Raw genomic sequence first — 20932 nt, 5'->3', positions numbered from 1 at the left:
GAAATACTTCTCACCCAACATAGAAAGGGTAAGCAGATCCCAGAAAATTTACCTTGGCAAAGCAGTGAATGCTTGGGTGTGATTTAATAAAGGGTATTTAGTGCTAAATCTGGTCAGAGAATTTTCTGCATGAAATGAAAGGACTGTGTTGTAAATGCTGGAAATCTTAACTCCTGAGGAATGTGTAGATTGACAGTGGTTGCCTTTTTTCATTTTCACATCTCTTCACTCCTAGATCTTCGGAATCCAGAGGCAGCACTGTCTCCAACCTTCCGTAGCGACAGCCCAGTACCTCCTGCACCCACTTCTGGTGGCCCCAAGCCCAGTACAGCTTCAGCAGTTCCTGAACTAGCTACAGACCCTGAATTAGAGAAGAAGTTGCTACACCACCTCTCTGATCTGTCACTAACATTGCCCACTGATGCTGTGTCTATCCGTCTTGCCATCTCCACGGTAATGAATGATAAGACAAGGTTGAGAACTGCCACTGTTTTTCATCAGTTCGTGGTCAGGGTCTTAACACTTTCCCTCCTGCCTTCCTTCCTTAGCCAGATGCCCCTGCCACTCAGGATGGGGTAGAAAGCCTCCTACAGAAGTTTGCGGCTCAGGAGTTGATCGAAGTAAAGCGAAGTCTCCTTCAAGATGATGCACATCCCACTCTTGTGACCTATGCTGATCATTCCAAGCTCTCCGCCATGATGGGTGCTGTGGCAGAAAAGAAGGGCCCTGGGGAGGTAGCAGGGACTATTGCAGGGCAGAAGCGGCGTGCAGAGCAGGACTCCACCACAGCAGCTGCCTTTACTAGCTCTTTGGCCTCCGGTCTGGCCTCTTCCACATCAGAAGTAGCCAAGGAGCCAAAGAAATCAAGAAAACATGCTGCCTCAGATGTTGATCTGGAGATAGAGAGCCTTCTTAACCAACAATCTACTAAGGAACAACAGAGCAAGAAGGTAGGGGTAGATAGAAGTGATTTCACACTTATACTTTGAATTTTAGCATTGGTTGAGAAGAATTTACCCCTAGGGGCAAAGAGCAGTTCTTAGAATTGAGGGTTTAGAGCAGTGGTTCTCAATAGAGGATGATATCACCCTCCCTCCTAACGCCCAGGGGATGTTTTGCAAAGTCTGGAGATGTTTCTGGTTGTCACAACACAGGAGTACTACAGTCACCTATTGGGTAGAAAGGCAAGGGATGCTGCACAGCATCCTACAATCTTAGTAGGATAACCCACAAAGAATTATCTGGCCAAAAACATCATCAGTGCACCAAATGCTGAGAACTCTGATTTAGAAAATCTTTTTCACTGGTTCTGTGTGGAAGAATATTTTGGCCCCACATGAATTAGCCATTTCCTATTTCTAGCTGTATAAATTTGAACAGTTAACTTCTCTTGATGCTTAGTCTTCTCATTTGTGAGACTAATTAGAGTACCGCCTCTCACCTGTCCCCACCACCCACCCACCATGTAGAATTGTTGCCTAGGCTCTGAACCAAACAGTTAAGTGCTTATCAGCACTGTGTCTTGCTTCAGTACGTATTAAATATAAGTGGTTTTGGCTGGAAAGAATGCTTTCTTGGGGAGGGGAGTTTAGCTTAATGCTTAGCAGCAGGAACTGGTCTGCATATATTTTAATTTCATCCCAAGTGCAGATTTGTGAGAAAGGACTAAATCCATGAAAAATCTCTTCTGGGTTTTCTCATATTAATGTAGTTTATTGACCCCTCATAGGACATTGATGTCAAGTAGAATTTGCAGAGGTGGTTTAAGGGCGAATTTTATCTACAAACCCTTTCCAGACAAAGGTTTCTTCTATCACCCAGGTTAGTCAGGAGATCCTAGAGTTACTAAATACTACAACAGCCAAGGAACAATCCATTGTTGAAAAGTTTCGCTCACGAGGTCGGGCTCAAGTTCAAGAGTTCTGTGACTATGGAACCAAGGAGGAGTGTATGAAAGCCAGTGATGCTGACCGGCCCTGTCGAAAGCTGCACTTCAGGTCTTTTGAGGGGAAGAGGGTTGGCTGGGTCTCCTAGAAGCAGTCATTTTTTAAGCACGGTCCTTCCACTCATTGGGTTTGTCTTTAATGCTGTTATTAAGTGCTTTATATATATGGTTTGTCTAAGACTTCGAGATTCTGAAGGTACACTTTCAGAAGTAGTGTTCTATGGGAGGGAATACAGGCTGCATTCTCCAAAAGATAGGAGATTAAAAAAAAAAATTGCTCTTTTCTTGCAATAGCAGGATATCTCTGTCTTTGATCCCCAGTGAAAGTTAAAGTTCTCTAGAAGGACAGTCTTAGGAGAAACAAGAACCTGGCCTCTTAGGTCAGAGCTTTATTCCTGTCATGAGGAAGTTAAGTTTTTGCTCAGAGAGGAATTAAAAAACATTTCTTTATTGTAAATTACAGATTTTAATATCACCTGCTTTCCTTATCTGAAAACTCTTAGAGGAAGCTCTGATGATAGTGAAAGACTGCAAATTTTGCAAGTTTTTTTTGCAACTGGGGGATCTAACTGGAATACCATGTTGATTCCAACTGTCCCTTACTATTTCCCCAGACGGATCATCAATAAACACACTGATGAGTCATTAGGAGACTGCTCTTTCCTTAACACATGTTTCCACATGGATACCTGCAAATATGTTCACTATGAAATTGATGCTTGCATGGATTCTGAGGCTCCTGGAAGCAAAGACCATACACCAAGCCAAGAGCTTGCCCTTACACAGAGCGTTGGAGGTGACTCCAATGCAGATCGACTCTTCCCACCTCAGGTACCTGTCTGCTCAGAAAACTTAACCTCAACTTAAGGACCTTTATCTCAGTAGAGCAGCCATACATGTAGGAAAGCAAGGCATAATCAGCAATCTCCCTTGCTGATTGGGAATGGAGCGGGATATATAGCATATGAGGGAACAGGAAAATCCAATGGAAAAAGAGGGACTGGGGCCATGAATCGGAGAGTGAAGGAAGGGAAGATGACCAAATACCACCTCATGCAGTGGATCTGTTGTGATATCCGCTACCTGGACGTCAGTATCTTGGGCAAGTTTGCAGTTGTGATGGCTGACCCACCCTGGGATATTCACATGGAGCTGCCCTATGGGACCCTGACAGATGATGAGATGCGCAGGCTCAACATACCAGTACTGCAGGATGATGGCTTTCTCTTCCTCTGGGTCACAGGCAGGTAATGCAGTTCAAAGATATGTAGGTATGGGCAGATATAGTACAGAGTGAGTACTGGGTGGGGATAAAATCTTGGGTTTTTCTAGCTCTATTAAACTTATGACTCAGTCAGCCTTTCTTACCTACTGAGATCTGATGACTGTTTATAACACAAATGATACCATGAATTCTGTTTAACTCTACATTTGTTTCTTGTGAAAGGTAAGACCATTGAAAATAGATTCTGTGTTTTGCCTTTTCATTCTTAGATCCATCCTCTTGCCCCAATGGTGTCTTGCATGTAAATGTTCACTGAATGTCTATTGAAAACAACACATATATCTTGAAGGGAGAAAAAATACTGGCATGGAAGTAGCTGTTTAACCCTTATTTCTTTCCAGGGCCATGGAGTTGGGCAGAGAATGTCTGAACCTCTGGGGGTAAGTAGCCATCACTGTTGTTTTCTTCTGAGGGAAATATGTAGTTGATAGGGTTTCTTTCTTCCAGAGTATACTGTGATTTCTTGCCTCTGTAGAGTAGATGGTATCATCCTTAAACTGTGAAAGCCTGATTAAAGTTCTGATTCTTTTTCTTATATCCCACAGTTATGAACGGGTAGATGAAATTATCTGGGTGAAGACAAATCAACTGCAGCGCATCATTCGAACAGGCCGCACAGGTCACTGGTTGAACCATGGGAAGGAACACTGCTTGGTGAGCAGCAGTGGGGCCCAATACATTAGATGGAGCAAAAATAGGAATTGTTTGATTTCTTATTGAGAAACAGTTCAAATACTGGGGTTTCATAAAACTTTCATAAATTTTTCATCATTCTGTTCTCTGGTGAGCAGGTTGGTGTCAAAGGAAATCCCCAAGGCTTCAACCAGGGTCTGGATTGTGATGTGATCGTAGCTGAGGTATGTGCTTTCCCCAGGCATCCAAAGAGCCACATTTTAAATCAGCTGTTCTATATTCTTATCCCAGGTTTTCTCACTGGGATCATAAACATAAGTGGAAAGGGCTAGAATTGTGATCTTGGGTAACTTAAAAGTAGCTAGAGCTTTTATTTCCTAGGTTCGTTCCACTAGTCATAAACCAGATGAAATCTATGGCATGATTGAAAGACTGTCCCCTGGCACTCGCAAGATTGAGTTATTTGGACGACCACACAATGTGCAACCCAACTGGTAAGGAGACCAGAGAACATGCTAGCCCCCGAGGGCACAACTGTTTATGGTCAAATATATAAGTTAGTAGAGCGTCACCTCACTTCCACTAGTCTGTAAATGGGCTTCAGAGGATTCTTAAGCAACCAACATTCACTGGAAAACCAACAGGTTTTTAAGATTTAAACACTGCTCTTAAGGTCTCCACCCCTAAAGCTCTTCATTATTCTACTGGATGTACTGAATCTGCCCCCTGGTGGTTACTGAGAACCTATTTAATCTGTCAACAATTTTAGTCTTTCATCCTGTAGGTAGAGCTTTAAAAGACATGCTGCTAGCATGTCACACTCATCCAGAGTAGTCACTGGCAGCATAGCTTTGTGATGTAGGCCTGGTTAGCTGTAAGTTATTAACCCTTAATTAGTACAGATCCAGCCTCTTTTAACATCGGAATCTGCACAATTTCTTACCAGCCTTAGTACCATGTACTATCTTTATAAAAGAACTGGCACAGATATTCAGATGCCTATTGAGATGATAGGCAGACTTAATGAAAAGAACACATCTTTTAACAATATTAAGCCTTCAAATTCCAGGATTTTTTGGCTTGCCCCGTCTTTCCCCTTGCTTCAGGATCACCCTTGGAAACCAATTGGATGGGATCCACCTACTAGACCCAGATGTGGTTGCCCGGTTCAAGCAAAGATATCCAGATGGTATCATCTCTAAACCTAAGAATCTATAGAAGTACTTCTGAACCTAAGCATCCATAGCCATGGCTCTACAGGCTGTACCTGAAGAGTAATGTTTGTACAATAGCTTTTTTTCCCCCTTATTTAAATAAAAGTTTGTATTGTAGTTGGGATTTCGAGGTCAAGTTCTGGCTCTGCCACTTAAGAGTGTGTGATCTTGTGTAACTCAACTTAGTATGATTGCTTATAAATGTAAACTGGGAATGTAACTGGGAATGTTAGGTAACTGGGAAATGTTACCTGCCTTATTGGGTTGCTATAAAGCTTTAAACTAAATGAATGTGTGGAAAGCGTTAAAATGTTGATTTGATCAGCAGTTAAGTATTATAAACATGATAAGAAAGGGTTCTCTGGGACATTTCTCAAGGTAAGATCTGAGTATCACTTAAGATTACCACCACTAGAGCTGTCACGTTTTAAATAGTTGCTTATTCTGTTACAACTGTGGCTTTGTTAGTTTTTCATTCATTTAATTCCAAGAAAAATGAAATAAGCACATCTTACATTAAATAAGTGCCTAGGGTATGTAGAGAATTAGCCTGTATAAGTGAAAACACTTCGGGCCTATTTTTAAAAAGATATTTCATCAAACACAAGTGAACACACTTTCTTTAAACTTTGGTGAAACCTCTTATATTAAGGATGTCGAGTTCTCCCTTTTACACTCAAACTGTGATACAATCAAAAAGTTGAGTACAGAAATATAATTGCAGAGAAATAAGAAGCTCCTGGGTGATGTTATTTTCTCTACAGTCCACTGTACTTATTATTACTGTGTTGAAAACCTTTGTTCTCAAACTAATAATGAATGTACAGATGTGATAGTAATAGTTCTCTAAGAGGTAACCTTTAATGCAACCTTTTAGCCCCTTTAGAAGGGATGCACACAGTGATGTTTTTTTCCTAGACTCAAAGCTGAGTACTCTATCATTTTAATAATCTTTTAGGTAAATCCTACGACAATTATACCAACAAGTTTCCTCAAACAATCCCCCACCCATCCATCACCCCTATGTTCTACTTGTTTATATTCCCTTCACCCTTTCCTGTTATTATCACTGATATATCTGCTTGTACTTGAAAGTAAAAAGCAATTCCAGATTGCAGCAAACCCAGTGGCCCTGCTCCGTAGCTCCTGTAGAAGAGCGACAGAAGGGGAGAAAGGTGAAAGACATAAAGGATCATCATGGGTTGAGATCAGGCACTACCAGAAGCCTCGCTTGTCTTTTTAAAATAGGCTCGGTGGACATGTTCCCATCAGTAAGTCTTCACTGGCTTGGAGAACAGATGTACTATTTCACAAACACCACTGTGTTTGAGTTTCTAGAGGCTACCCAGGCCAAGAAGACATCCCTAAGAAAGAAAAAGATACACACAAACTTAGAATTACAGCCTAGGTATGTTTTTTTTAAACTGTCTTAAATAGATATCACCGAAATAGGAGTATAAGGGTAATAGGCCTAGAAGTCAGAAGTATAGGCAATCCTAATTTAAAGGATTTCAGATAGGAAATACCAATGCCTTATTTCATGAATGTAGGTCAGTCTCAGGAAAACTGGGGAAATGGGCAGAATCTTCAGAACTTCTTCCCTTTGCCCCATACTTAGCATTTTATTGTGCTACTTAACCACCTATCCATCCTCAAATTCTAATTCATTACCTAAGTGGTCTGGTTTGCACTAAGGAGATAAACTATACTGATATTCACAGACACCAACAGCTTGATGTGTCATAGTTTCAAAATGAACACGTAGAGCTAACATGGTAACTGAAAAGTGTGAACTGCTAATTATGTCATCTTTGTCTATATGGCAAATGTAAGCTCTTTTTAAGGAGGGAAACTTTTCTACTAGCTTCTGTAATCAGACATACATAGCAACCTATTCTACCTAAGGTAAGGTGATACTGATTATATGCTCAGATACCATGTTATTCCAGCAGTTAATTTAGCCATACATTAATTATAAGAAGGGAACTGTAAGCTCACCTGCAGTGCTTCACCACGCACTCATTGCTGCAGTACTCATTATCCCAGTCCTTACTCACAACGGGAGGGTTTTCACAGCCAGACCTCACACATCGAGGCTGGGGTGAAAGTGTCACGGGAGACCCAGTCACCAATTCAACATCCATTTGAGAAGGAGACTCAACCTATGAGAGGAAGAGAGCATCAGGATGGACTAGATTGCTACCTAGCCAGCCAGCCAGCTAGTCAAATTAACTCTGTGATCCAGTGGAGCAACACATGTTACAGTCCCTCACAGGTAGGGGTAAAGTTCCAAAGAAAGGTGAATTCTTGATCTCACTCCAAATCCAGCTTTAGAATTTTGTCATCCAGACTGACATGATGCTTCCCATCAGGGGAATGCTGGTCATAATGGTAGTGTTTAATCTTAACCTATCACTAACTTTATTCTACACTTAAATAAATAATATTCCTCTGAAAATATCAATTCAAAAGTAGAATGTGAGTAGAGGTTGGGTCACTAAGATCAGAGGGACTAAGAGAAGATAAACTTTCCAGATCCATAGTTCCTGATTTTGCAGGGTGGGTTTTTTTTTTCCCCCAAAATAATTGTTTCTCATGTTGATGTATGGCAGAAACCAACACAGTATTGTAAAGCAGTTCTCCAATTAAAAAAAATATGGCCCACATCAAAAAAACATTGTTTCATTAGTTACGAAGCTAACATCACAAATATACTAAATTTCAAGTTAAAACTAGGGTAAACTGGCATCTGTCTCTTTGGAAAGACTCATTGATACAAACTAACTGAATTTTTTTACCTATATCCCCTACCCATCCCTTTACTTAAAACATAAGCCAAGCAGTCAAGGTTTGGGAGAAATGGAAGAATTTGTCTCTCAAGCTTTGGATCCTGGGGTAGACACTTGAAAAGTAACTATGCTTAGGCTGTATCTTTACTTGAACTACAGTATTACTTCTGCTGAGTTAAGGAGTAATCTAGGGCAGGAGGCCCTCTTCATGTTTCTTCTCAAGAACACTACAGAGTATCTCGGGTGGGATAATTCAGTTGTAAGCAAACGTTCTCTATAGGATATTTTGTATCCTCGTCAGGCATTAAATGCTACTAGCAACTCCTGCTTTTATTTTATCAACCAAAATGCTTTCACTGGTCTAGAGCAAATACCTGAAAACAGTCTCACCTCAGACACTACATCTGTGATCATTTCACAGATTGTCTCAGGAGTGGTCTCCTCCACTGTGTGGGTCTCAGGGCTGTTGTTCACAGGCTGCTCTGGACTACTTTCTACAGGTGGTGGAACTAAAGTAGTCTGCATTTTCAGAGTGGGTGGAGGCACAATCTTGACTTGCAGTGGAGGTGGCTGTTGCTGTAGGTTGATTCGAAATTTCTGAGGTGGAGGCTGTTGCATGGCCTGGAGTGGGGGAGGCTGTTGGAGAATGGTTACTTGCTGCTGAGTTGGGGGTTGAGGCATCTGCTGTAGTGGAGGGGGCTGTAGTCGTGGTGGAGGTAGTTGCATAGAAGCTGCTGCTGCTGCTGCTGCCTGCAACACCGATCGAGTGACAATCTGGGCTTGTTGACTGGGCTGGATAGTAGCTGTACTGGTTTGGCCAAGTTGGAGACCCCGAGAGGTCACCACTGTGGCTGGGATAACAGTAACCATCCCGCCTTGAGACATAGTAATAGAAGAGGGCAACATCTGTTTGGTAATAATCAACTTGGTAATATTGGGCTGACCTCCAGCCCCAGAAGATGCCTGGTTTGCCACATAGGATGAAAGAGTGGAATTGACAACAATGGAAGGAGACAGGGCAGGGGGCTCTGTTGAGGCTGGTGCTGGAGACGCTGGGTCAGCAGCAGCCACAGGAGGTGGAGAAGGAGTCTGTGATGGTGGCGCTGGGTCCATGTCCACAGTTTCCACAGTGGCCTAAAAGAAGATGAAAGAAAAAATCAGGAGATTTATCCTCTTCCCCAGGGTATGTTCACCCTAATCACCTTCCAAAAAAAAAATACAGATGGGGGTGGGGGTCAGGGGGTGAACGTGGTGGGTAAAGAAAGAAAGAAAAATGGGCAGCCATGTGTGCTACTTGGCTAAAGTAAACAATGAGAATATCAAACTCAAAGACAGACTGTTCGGAGAGTATTATGATTATGATGGAAACAGATGGGAAACTTGCTATATACTTTTAAGCTTTAATACTACATAGTATTAATAGATTCCACAGATTTTTGGTGGTATTTACTTCTTATAAATGCTAATAAGCAGCTCAAAAATCTGTTTATTGGTTTAAATATACATCTATCCCAGTCCTCTTACCTGACACTCTTGATTGTCTTTATAAGCAGCCAGAGCCTTCAGATACTCTTTCTTGGCAGCTTCAGTTTTCCTCTTATATACCTGCATGAAAGAGCCTGCTTAAAAAGTCCACATACTCATAGAAAAGACTAATAATCCTGTATTATTCATCAATGAAAGACAATTCATCTTAGTGTAAATATTGACAACCCTTCTTAGGTGAATACACTTCTGAAAACTATTACTCAAGACAGCCTCCATGGCAGACTTGTATATGAAAGCCAGCCAATCAAGAGTAGGCTTGCAGAATAACTACACTTCTAAAGATAATAGCAACCACTGCCCACACTTCTGTAACCAACACAAATCCTGACCCCCTAACTACATGATAAATCAGTAGTCTGCTTAGTCTGGGATCATGTCTACCCAGTCAGTATACTCTCCCTCTTAAGGAATGTGATAAACTGTAACGATGGCCACAATTCTTCCTGTTCTGTGTACCTAGTCTTCCATTAACAAATGAAACCTATTTCCCTTTCCTTTGAATTTGGGCTAGCTCTGTGAGTTGCTTTAACCATTAGAATGTGGCTGAATTAAGAATTTGGGGGCACCTGTTTTTGTTCTCTTGGAACACTGCTCTAAGCCTGCCAGTGTAAAGAAGTCAGTCTAGCCTATTTGGAGGATGAGAGACCATGCGAAAGAGAACCAAGGCGTTTAAGCCAACAGGTAGCACCAACTACCAGAGATGGTAGCAAGGTCATCTTGAGCAGCCATATCAGGCTGCTGTTTGTGAGTACAACTGCAGGAATAAACCCAGGTAAGAACACCAGGAAAACCACCTAACCAATTTACAGAATCATAATAAGTAATAAATTACTTCTGTCTTAAGCTACTAAATTTGTGGTGGTTTACTGAGCAGCACATAACTGATATAAATTATCTGTAATATATTCAGTTTTTGTTTTAATGATTAAGTACCAGACTTACTTTGATATAACACCTGTTGAGCCTAGGGTAATGATAATTACATTCATCTTTCATTTCAGTTGTATATTTATGTAGTAACAATTTTCATCTGTTTAATTCAGGTTAAATTTAGGGAGGTTAACTATAGTTCTCAAGTTTATATGAGGCCAAAGAAAAACTCCAAACTTAGCTGTGGATTCAGTGTTTTTTATAATAATTTTTACGTAGGTATTTTGGATTCAGGGTATGGCTGCAATTTTTAAGGCTGCTGCTAAGTCACTTCAGTCGTGTCTGACTCTATGCGACCCCATAGACAGCAGCCCACCAGGCTCCCCTGTCCCTTGGATTCTCCAGACAAGAACACTGGAGTGGGTTGCCATTTCCTTCTCCAATGCGTGAAAGTGAAGTTTTAAGACAGATGATCTTGAATCCCACTAACAAAGAGTTGGTATTAAATAACATCTGAGAAAGTTAAAGCTTAGGTTTAATCCCCTTGCCTTTTTTTTTTTTTAACCAATTTTTAAAAAGTTATTTTGCTGCACCAGGTCTTAGTAGCAGCATGTGGGGCCTGGTTCCCTGACCATGGATTGAACCTGGGTCCACTGCATCTGAAGCGTGGAGTCTTAGCCACTGGACCAGCATGGAAGTCCCTATCCCCCTTATTCTTAAGAACTTCTATAACATTGTTCCTCGTTATTTGCTCACCTGTTTTTGCTCTTCTCCAAGACTGTCCCACATAGAAGCAACAATTTTTGAAACCTCTCCAAAAGTGGCATTGGGATTCTGTCCCTTGATGGCAGCCTGTGTGTCACGAAAGAATAAAGCATATGCTGAAACTGGTTTTTGAGGTTCATTAGGATCTTTCTTTTTTCTCTTCTTTGGAGCCTTCTGCTTTTTCCCTGCTTCCACCACAACTGTCTTCTGGCTGGGAGGTTGCTGTGAGGAGAAAAGAGACAGAATTATGAGGGAAGTATCACATCTGGAGAACTGACAGAAAAGGACTTTTAGATGGGGTAAACTAGTCATATGAATGGAATTTTCAGAAATGCTAAATAAAAATAGAGGCAAGAGGATTAAGGCTTTAGTAAAGTATGTGAAGACTGATAAGTATGGGGGTTGGAAAAAGCATTATAAACTGTAATAGAGGCAGGACCCCATAACCAGAAAAGAGCAGAGAAGATGGCAGGGCAGTAGGAGAGAAAACTTAGTAGGATCTATATGTCAAGGGTTTTATCCCAGTGTAACATGGCAGATTTGATTTTGGCAGAGAATGCCTTACCCTCCGGAATTCCTCAACACCATCCTCATGAAGTGAACCTGTAGGTGAAGGGGTGGTTGAAAGACGATCCTCAGGTGACTGGGCAGGTGGCAGGATGGTGCCACCCCCTAAGCTCAGACCAAGTTGAGAACTCAGTTCTGACTGATCAATGGTGGTCAACTGGCTATGCCCCATCAAGCCAGATGTCATGTCTGTCATTGGTACATCAATTGTAACCGGTGGGTTGGCACTATACTGAGTTCCTATAGAATGATCCAAGTCCTGAGAGAAGCAGAAGGACAAATTAAACAGTAAATATAAAAAACACCACCTTTCCCTTCCCTGAACCTGAATTCAGGACAGTTTATAAACCCTCTGCTTACCCAGAATGCATCATCATTTAAACTAACATCAAATAATTTATCTACATATAAAACATACTAAGCTTTTTAATAAGTAGAGAAATTACAGGTTGCGTACTAAGTCACTTATTTGTACTTAAAGGCCTATTCCAAAATAACTAAAAACAGCCAAAGAAGTCTTAATTTTGGGCAAGTTCAGAGCAAGTAAATCATTCAGTAATCTGGAGATAGTGATGACACACAGGGGAAAGAAAAACTTTATCCCTGTACCCTCTTAAATAATGGCTGGGTAAAGTTCAATGCACAGGCAAATCAGAATAAAGCCAATGTTAGAAGAGATGTCTGGCATCAAGTGTAGTGTGTGTCGATGTGCTGATGAGATGTGCTAGAAGCCCAATACACTGAAACACATATTAATCCACTTAATCCACTCATGGTTCAGACAGGTTTTGAATACACCCCTCAACATACCAGCAATCACACTCATTTGAACTGTAGAATGTGAAAGCCATAATGTAATAGGGAAAAAACTTTTCTTTCAAAAATCCAATAAATAATTTTCATTTCAGGGTTAACACTGCACATTTTACAATTTTAAAACGTTTCAAAAAAAATTGATTCAAATGATAAATCTCACTTATTCAAGGGAAGTGAGGTCATTATTAGCCTTTAGTAAGTAGAATGAAAAGTAATACCCAAGGGAATTAAGTAGGGCATACAGAGTCACTTGTATCTCCCCTAACACCATGCCCATGAGGTTGGGTAAGCCTGATAATGTCTTGCCCCTTACCATGGTCAAGCCCCCACTCAGGAGCCCCCCGCCCTGCTCCATCAAGCCATGGGTCATGCCCACAGGCATGTCCAACGTCTGGACCCCATACTGGGCTGAAAAGCTGCCATCCTGAGAGGAGGAAGGGTCTGCCAGGTCATCAAAGTGGCCAACCACATCCGAGACAGCCAATGAGGGGTCAGAATCCAAGGAGATAGGTGGGATTTCAAATTCCTCATCACCCAGGCTTGGTGTGTGGAACGTCTGTAGGGAGGGAAAAAAGGAAAAAGATTTAGTGGAAAGAGGAGGAGTTGCATACTGCTAGAAGAACGTGCCAGAGTACTAGACATTCTTAGTGTACTTCTTTTCAGCCTGGATCCCATTTTTGTTATCAATATCTTAGGACTTATTTAATTTTAAAAATAAGTCTCTTCTTCCTCATATCTTTGGCCATATGTCATGTACAAAGCTGCCAATATCAAAATCACAGTTTTCAATTCACTTATCTCTTTTCTGCCTTTATCATCTTGGTTGTCCTAAACTATTTTGCCTGTTGGTCTAATGAATGATTCTTTCAGCACCATTAATAAGGACTCAACCTTTATAACCTGTTTTGTTATGATGCTTAAAATCTGTCTGAAGTTTCTAGGATACAGCAATTATTTCATAATTACTACACCTGAACTGTTAGACCACAGAAATTCAATGTCAACCAGACAATTAGACTTTGTTGTTTTAGGGTCCTCTGAAGCAAATCCTAAAAGGAACTGTCACGGGGACCTTATGCACTTCTAAAATATATGCACTTGAGAGTTTCCTACCTCTTTTCTGTTTTAGAAATCATGATTTGTACAAAATTCCCATATGTACAGGATTTTCAGAAAACCCAACAATGCCAACCAAAATAAGGATAACAGTGAGGAGAAAAACCTTCATAAGAGATATAGCCAGAGGGCAAACTGGTTCTCTAAGAGTTCCCGAACACATTCCTGTCTTGCTCTGAACGAGCCTTTCTGCAAAAGAGGAAGAAAAAGATTACTCCAGCTGGAAGACCCAATCACTTCCTCTGAATCCAACTACAATAATAATATAGTCTTTCTACTCAGTAGTAAAGAACCTGCCTGCTAATGCAGGAGACACAGGAGACTCAGGTTCGATTTCTGGGTTGGGAAGATCCCCCAGAGAAGGAAATGGCAACTCACTCCAGTGTTCTTGCCTGGGAAGTCCCAGGCAGAGGAGCCTGGTGGGCTACAGTCCATGGGTCACAAGTAGTCAGAACTGAGTGAGCGTGCAGGCATGCACTCTGAATGAGGCCACCATTCACGGAGGTAACAGATCAATGTCTCATTCAAAATACATTAAATGCTATGGTTTCTAAAAAACTAAAAACGGCAACATCTGCAGCAACAGAGCATTAATAACAACAGCAATAGAGCATTAAAAGCAAGAGACTTTTGTGTCACAGAGATCTGGGTTCAAGTCCCTTCTCTGCCACTTACTATATGACCTCAAATGGGTTTTCCTCATTTATAAAATCAGACTTGTAATCTCCTTATATGGTTATTAGGAGAACTAATGGGATTTACTACAGAAAGGTTTGTCACATGGCCCTGATATATATATAATTACTTAGTGATAACATTAATATCCTAATTGTTAGCTTGTCACCTACTCCAACCAATTATCACAGATTGTTGGAATTTTAGAAACTTTAAATTTTATCAACTTGTCATATGGCACAATAAATATTAACTGATTCAGATGAAATTCAGTAGATACCCACAGGTATTTTTTTTTTCTTTTTCATAATTAAGTAACGTATCTCAAGCAGGATTTTAAAAAGGCAGATGAATCAGATCAAATTGCTAACATCCACTGGATCACAGAAAAAGCAAGAGAATTTCAGATAAACATCTATTTCTGCTTCACTGACTACAATAAAGCCTTTGACTGTGTGTATCACAACAAACTGTGGGAAATTCTGAAAAAGACAACACCAGACCACCTGACCTGCCTCCTGAGAAACCTGTAGGCAGGTCAAGAAGCAACAGTTAAAACTGGACATGGAACAATGGACTGGTTCCAAATTGGGAAAGGAGTACGTCAAGGCTGTATATTGTCACTCTGCTTATTTAACTTATATGCAGAGTATATCATGCAAAATGCCGGGCTGGATGAAGCATAAGCTGGAAACAAGATTGCTGAAAGAAATATCAATAACCTCAGATATGCAGAAGACACTACCCTTATGGCAGAAAGCGAAGAGGAACTAAAGAGCCTCTCAATGAACATGAAAGAGGAGAGAGAAAAAGCTGGCTTAAAACTCAACATTCAAATAACAAAGATCATGGCATCTAGTCCCATCACTTCATGGGAAATGGATGGGGAAACAATGGGAACAGTGACAGACTTTATTTTCTTGGGCTCCTGAATCACTGCAGGTGGTGACTGCAGCCATGAAATTAAAAGAAGCTTGCTCCTTGCAAGAAAAGCTACGACCAACCTAGACAGCATATTAAAAAGCAGAGACATCACTTTGCTGACAAAGGTCCATCTAGTCAAAGTTATGGTTTTTCCTATAGTCATGTATAGATGTTGAGAGTTGGACCATAAAGAAGGCTAAGCACCAACAAGTTGATGCTTTTGAACTGTGGTGTTGGAGAAGACTCTTGAGAGTCTCTTGGACTCCTAGGAGATCAAACCAGTCAATTCTAAAGGAAATCAATCCTGAATATTCATTGCAAGGACTGATGCTGAAGCTAAAGCTTCAGTACTTTGACCACCTGATGTGAAAAGCCGACTCACTGGAAAAAACCCTGATGGTGGGAAAGATTGAAGGCACAAGGAGAAGGGGATGACAGAGGATGAGATGGTTGAATGGCATCAACGACTCAGTGGACATGAGTTAGAGCAAGCTCCAGGAGATGGTGAAGGAAAGGGAAGCCTGGCATGCTGCAGTCCACGGGGTCACAAAAAGTGGACACAACTGAGCAACTGAACAACAACAACAACATTCTTTAAGAATTCCTCAAGGTATTTCCAGACCTACGAAGGATCTCACCAATATCACCATTTTTAATTTTGATAGAATATTTCCAGCTATTAAAACTAGGGAGAGAGTATGTCTGTGAAATTTCTCTGAAATCACACTGGAAAACAGAAAAAAAGTTTCCTAGAAGACAAAAAGACATGTATATTGCTTCATTTCTATATTTTCCTCTTCCAAGAGCCTTACTATTTAGCATGGTAAACATTTGCGATATTAACACGAGGGGAGCATAAAGAGCACAGGAGCATACAATTGAGGAAAAACTAAAACTCTCCCTAAGAACTGAACTTTCCTCAGTACACAAATCATAATTTTTCTTATTATGTGGAAGTTCTTAACTTCAGTCCATGACTCTGAGATTTCAGTTCAAGTTCATGTGAGCGTTTTTCAGGAAAAACAGTACAAAGATTTTTACCAAATTCTGATGTAAACAAACAAAAGTTACAGTGACAGGAAGGATCCGGAGAAACATTTATTGTAATAGATCAACAGTTGTAAAATAGTAGTTTACAATTTTTTAAGAAGATACAGGTTGCTTTGGTAAAGCAATAGATGACTAACCTTTTCTGCTTACCACAACAAATAAGAAAAGTAACTCTGCTGATATGAAAATGATACTATTTGTTAATGAGAACTGAAAAAAGAATAAAAATTCATACAAAAGACCAGTGTTCTACAAAGGACTAGCCTTCATAAACCATCTAGAGTATTCTCATGAACTACACTAAACACCAAGGAAGCAGAGATTTCACTGTATCGAATTAACAAGGCATTCTTTCTATGTACCACCCACTGGAATGGAAACAGCTTTGTTATTCTGCATCTATGGCTTTACTCCTGTTTTGTTTTTTGTTACGTTGTTTCTTCCTTTAAAAAGGAAGAGTAAAATAACTGCAATGATCAAGAATACAGAAGGGGAAACCACGTGTTAGAATAGAGATCTACTCTAAAGCTTTTACTACCACAAGCTATTGGTAAGATTATTAGATAATGAACATCTAAAGATCTTTTATTTCAGTGGATTCACTATATAACTAAATCATAAACTCTAGCTTGCCAAATATAAAAAGATAAAACTGTAGCAAATATTAAAGTAAAACTAAATGACGTGGACACAGAAAGAGGAAAAAGAAACATGATTCTTCTCCCTTTTCAACTCAACTTTCATTTCCTTCTGTTAAATTCCTGGGGCTTTATGAAGAAGAAAGCAGTTTGGGAATTATAGTTTATAAGCAAGGATTATAAAGGTTTAGCTATTTAGAGAACTAAAAAAATTTTAAATACCATTTTTCCTACCTTTTCACATTCCTCCATACCAAAACATACAATCCAGTATTTAAGTAATTTCTTGTGTAGATTATTCATCTTAAGGAAAAGTTCTTTTAATCAAACACTGATTTATTCAACAATACATTGGTCCTATGGATTATTAAAATAGTTTAATTGTTCTTAAAAACTGATGCAGTAATGAAAACTTAACTATTCAGCCTGAAATCATTAACTGGTTCTAATGATTATTTAGAAAATTAGGAAAATTAAGGACAGGTATCTTTATGACTGGGGCTTCCCAGATGGCGCTAGTGTAAAGAACCTGCCTGTCAATGTAGGAGATGCAAGAGAGGTCAGTTTGATCCCTGGATCAGGAAGATCTCCTAGAGAAGGGAATGGCAACTCATTCCAGTATTCTTGCCTGGAGAATCCCATAGACAGAGGAGACAAAGAATCAGACAGGACTGAAGCGACTTAACATGCAAGCATGCATCTTTATGACTAATTTCCCCAGAGTGCTCAAAGTACAATATCATTATTTAAGTGCCAACCTAAACAAGATAAACAGAAAGATTAAACTCCCTTCAGACTATAGAGCTCTCCTAGCTCAAACAATGCTATTATAAATGCTAAGCCTGCCTCTCTGGACACTTAATCTTTAAAAATTATTATTTCTTATTTTATTGAGGTATAAGTAATGTAAAGCACACAAATTTTAAGTATATAGCTCAATGAATTTTTACATACCTTAACACCCAATTATCTACTGCCCAGATAAAGATACAGAACATTTCCATCACTCTAAAAGATCTTCTCATGCTCCTCTCTAGTCAGTACTCCCTCCCTTCCACAGAGGGTACCACTATTCTGATTTCTATCAGCATAGTTTAGTGCTGTCTATTCTTCATCTTAATTTAAAAATAAACCCATAGAGTGTCTACTCTTTTATTTGGCTTCTTTTATCCAATAGTATATTTTTGAGATCACTCAGGTTGCATTAGTAGTTCATTATTTTTTATTGCTGTGTAGTATTCCCTTTAACAAACCTATCAGTTTATAGACATTTGTTTCCACTGTTTAGCTATATAAATCAAGTTTCTGTGGACATACATGTTTTTGTTTAGTATATGCATTCATTTCTCTTATGTATACATCAAGGAGTGGAATTACCAGGTCACAGGATAACTATATTTCATGTGTCGTAGATACTGCTAGTTTTCCAAAGAGGCTGAATCGATTTAGTCTCACCAGCAATGAGTCAGAGTTATCTACATGCTTATTAACTCCTGGAACGATCAGTTTTTTAAATTTTCACCATTATGTTGGGTATAAAATGGTACCTCATTGTTAATTGGCATTTCCCTGATAAGTGATGATACTTTTTCATATGCCTAGTGACAATTTGGATACCCTCTCTTCTGATATGCAAGTTTAAATCTTCTGTCCATTTAAAAATTGGATTCTTTATTTCACTCTGCAGAAGTACCTGAATATACTCTGAATCTGAGCCAGATATATGTAATAAAATATCTTCTCCCAGTCTGTGAAGTGCCTATTTAATTTCTTAATGATGTCTACTGATGAAAAGTTCTTAAATTTTGGAAATTCCCTGTTGCTCTAGTGGTCAGGACTTGGCACTCTCAACTGTTTGGGCCTGGGTTCAGTCCCTGGTTGGGGAACTACAACCTGGAGAGCTGCACAGCATGGCCAAAAAAAAAAAAAACACCCAAAACACTTTATATTTCAAAGAAGTCCAATTTTTTCAACTTTTTTATGATAAGTTATTTTTGTGGACATTTCTTTTCCTTGCAAGAAACTCTAAAAATTACTCTTCTTCTAAAGAAAAAAAAATTTTAATTACCTTCATCTTGTTTTAAGATATACTTGGAGTGGCACATAGTAAGACCAGAAACAACAAAAACCACAAACCAACTGAAATAAAGGAAAACAAACACACAAGAGGGAAAACAAAGGTGAAGAAGTTGTAATGGATAAAGAGAAATGGTAACAATGACAGGGCCCTAAGCTAAAGGAATCCACTGAAATTTAGTTATGAACTTCTTGGCAAAAGAGTTTATAAAAATTTTTTTTCTTAAAGTAATAGAAGCAAACACAAAGGAAAGACTCAAACCTGGAAAAGTTCTTGAGGAGGCCAATGTGAAATTTACAACACTTAAATAAAGAAATTTAAATTGTGGAGACTTGATTCAGAAGAAATTGGTAATGATGTGCTTTTATGTGGATGAGACTAATGTGAAATCTACAACACTCCACATAATGAAATTAAACCATGAAGATATCACTCAGAAGAAACTGACAATGAGATTGCAAAGCATCAAACGGATTTTAGTTTTGTATTATTTCTAAATTTACTGCTCATTTGATTCACACTGTAGTTAAGAGTGTAAAAATAAATAGTAATCACAATAAAGTTAAAAGAAACTAGCAACCCTCCCCCCCGCCTTGCCCATCTAATTCTCATACATGAAAGTATTAAGGTTTGTTACAGGATAAGTTCATGAATGCATGCCAAGTCGCTTCAGTCGTGTCCAACTCTTTGCGACCCTATGGATAAGTTCATTCAACAGCAATTGAGAATTCTTGATACAAAAAAAGTGATCAAATGGTTTATGCCAAGTTTGAAAACAATTAAAAATTCTCAAAAGACAGAAAGTTCAAAGTTTCCGTTTCTCAAAGACTGAATTTATTTTTGTTCCACCCTTTTCTTTTGCCTTGTCTAAACAAATCATACATATTTATGACAACATTTCAATTAAACCTTTTCCAAGAACACTAAAGGACATCACCATGATTACTTCCACTTCACAACGTCGTAAGAAACTATTATTACAATCCTTTGACAGCTAGGGAAACTGACACATAAGGGTGAAGTAACCTACCCAAACTCTGAGGCACTGGCAAACAGAAACGCGTGCTCTACTCAACTCCATGTTTTCTCGCAAATATTCCCTTTCATTCTCTCACTAGCACAACAAGCTAACACTCTGTAAGTAAACATAACCATTAACTTTTCAAAAAATTGCTAGGTAGGAAGTTTCAACGAAACACATACCCCTTCAATAGAGTACGGTTTAAGAATGAACACATTCCACAGTTGACGTGTTAGGTAAACTCCTGCCCCTTCCCAAATTTCTTTGGCTGAAACATTCTCTCCCTCCTGCGATCTCCCATTATTGTACTTGTTTCTCCTCCACGAAAGGAGACAATTTCATTCTATACTCCAATACAGAATCGCTCTAAAATAGGTTCGCTTTTTCCAGAGTCCTGCTTTTCTGATGACAGCAGCTTTCCTGGCCTTCCGCGTAGTCCTCATAGGCTCTGAAGGCAGCTGCCACTTTTCTCCAGATATCGATCTCAGCCTCCGGTTCCCAACCCCCGGGCCCTGGCGTCCGCGCTCTCCTCCCCATCATCCTACCCCACCGCTGCCTCCCACCCTCTCCGCGCAGCGTCGGCAACTCATGCTCACCTCGGCCCCTGACAGGAAGGGGTGCGAGGGCCCTGTGATCGTCAGGTAATTGTCATTTCCTCCGGGAAACTGGAAACCAAAAGAAAGCCGCGGGGATAAGTTAGGGGAAGCAGAGAGTTAGATCGGAGCGACGTTTTCTGACCCAGACATGACAACACCCCCCAAACCCCGCTCTCTCTCCCCTCCCATCTGCCGCTTCCCGCTTCTGCTTCAACCCCGTCAGCCGCGCTCTCTGGCCAGCCTTCTTAACGCTCAGGAGCCTACCTCCATCTTCACACAACGGCTATCACGGTCTCAGTGAACTCATCACTCCCACCGCCCCCACACAGGACACGGAACTGCCGTCACTTCCCCAACGTCGTGCGTCGCTCTCCGCTGATTGGAAGGAGCGCCTTGGGGCCGC

General features: G+C 40.1%; 2 protein-coding genes across 2 annotated transcripts; one reads left to right on the top strand and one right to left on the bottom strand.

Moving 5' to 3' along the window:
* Positions 1 to 235: 235 nt before the first annotated feature.
* On the top strand, positions 236 to 5382 carry LOC128071349 (N6-adenosine-methyltransferase catalytic subunit-like; the record flags this gene model as incomplete). Its single annotated transcript, XM_052664226.1, has 10 exons — positions 236 to 453; positions 549 to 950; positions 1822 to 1997; positions 2560 to 2776; positions 3005 to 3192; positions 3572 to 3610; positions 3776 to 3884; positions 4022 to 4087; positions 4245 to 4357; positions 4970 to 5382. Coding segments are annotated over 10 exons (1640 nt in total), but the record flags the coding sequence as incomplete, so codon positions are not given.
* A 323-nt stretch (positions 5383 to 5705) lies between these two features.
* On the bottom strand, positions 5706 to 20872 carry LOC128071347 (TOX high mobility group box family member 4). Its single transcript, XM_052664224.1, has 9 exons — positions 20794 to 20872; positions 20530 to 20598; positions 12746 to 12988; positions 11615 to 11875; positions 11041 to 11271; positions 9391 to 9471; positions 8257 to 9000; positions 7076 to 7239; positions 5706 to 6441 (listed from the first exon to the last, which is right to left on the bottom strand). The coding sequence occupies exons 1-9, from the start codon at positions 20797 to 20799 to the stop codon at positions 6381 to 6383; spliced, it is 1860 nt and encodes a 619-aa protein (XP_052520184.1). The 5' UTR covers positions 20800 to 20872; the 3' UTR covers positions 5706 to 6380.
* Positions 20873 to 20932: the final 60 nt, after the last annotated feature.

Source organism: Budorcas taxicolor, unplaced genomic scaffold (assembly GCF_023091745.1).
Source record: "Budorcas taxicolor isolate Tak-1 unplaced genomic scaffold, Takin1.1 scaffold368, whole genome shotgun sequence".
Lineage (NCBI taxonomy): Eukaryota > Metazoa > Chordata > Mammalia > Artiodactyla > Bovidae > Budorcas > Budorcas taxicolor.
This window is presented reverse-complemented; position numbering and strand designations above follow the sequence as displayed.

Excerpts from the sequence above, each read along its gene's own strand:
- LOC128071347 (XM_052664224.1), bottom strand. Across the intron at positions 12,989-20,529 it reads CCTTCCTGTCAGGGGCCGAG|ACGTTCCACACACCAAGCCT; the intron begins GTGAGCATGAGT and ends CCCTCCCTACAG. Across the intron at positions 11,876-12,745 it reads TGAGTGGGGGCTTGACCATG|GACTTGGATCATTCTATAGG; the intron begins GTAAGGGGCAAG and ends TGCTTCTCTCAG.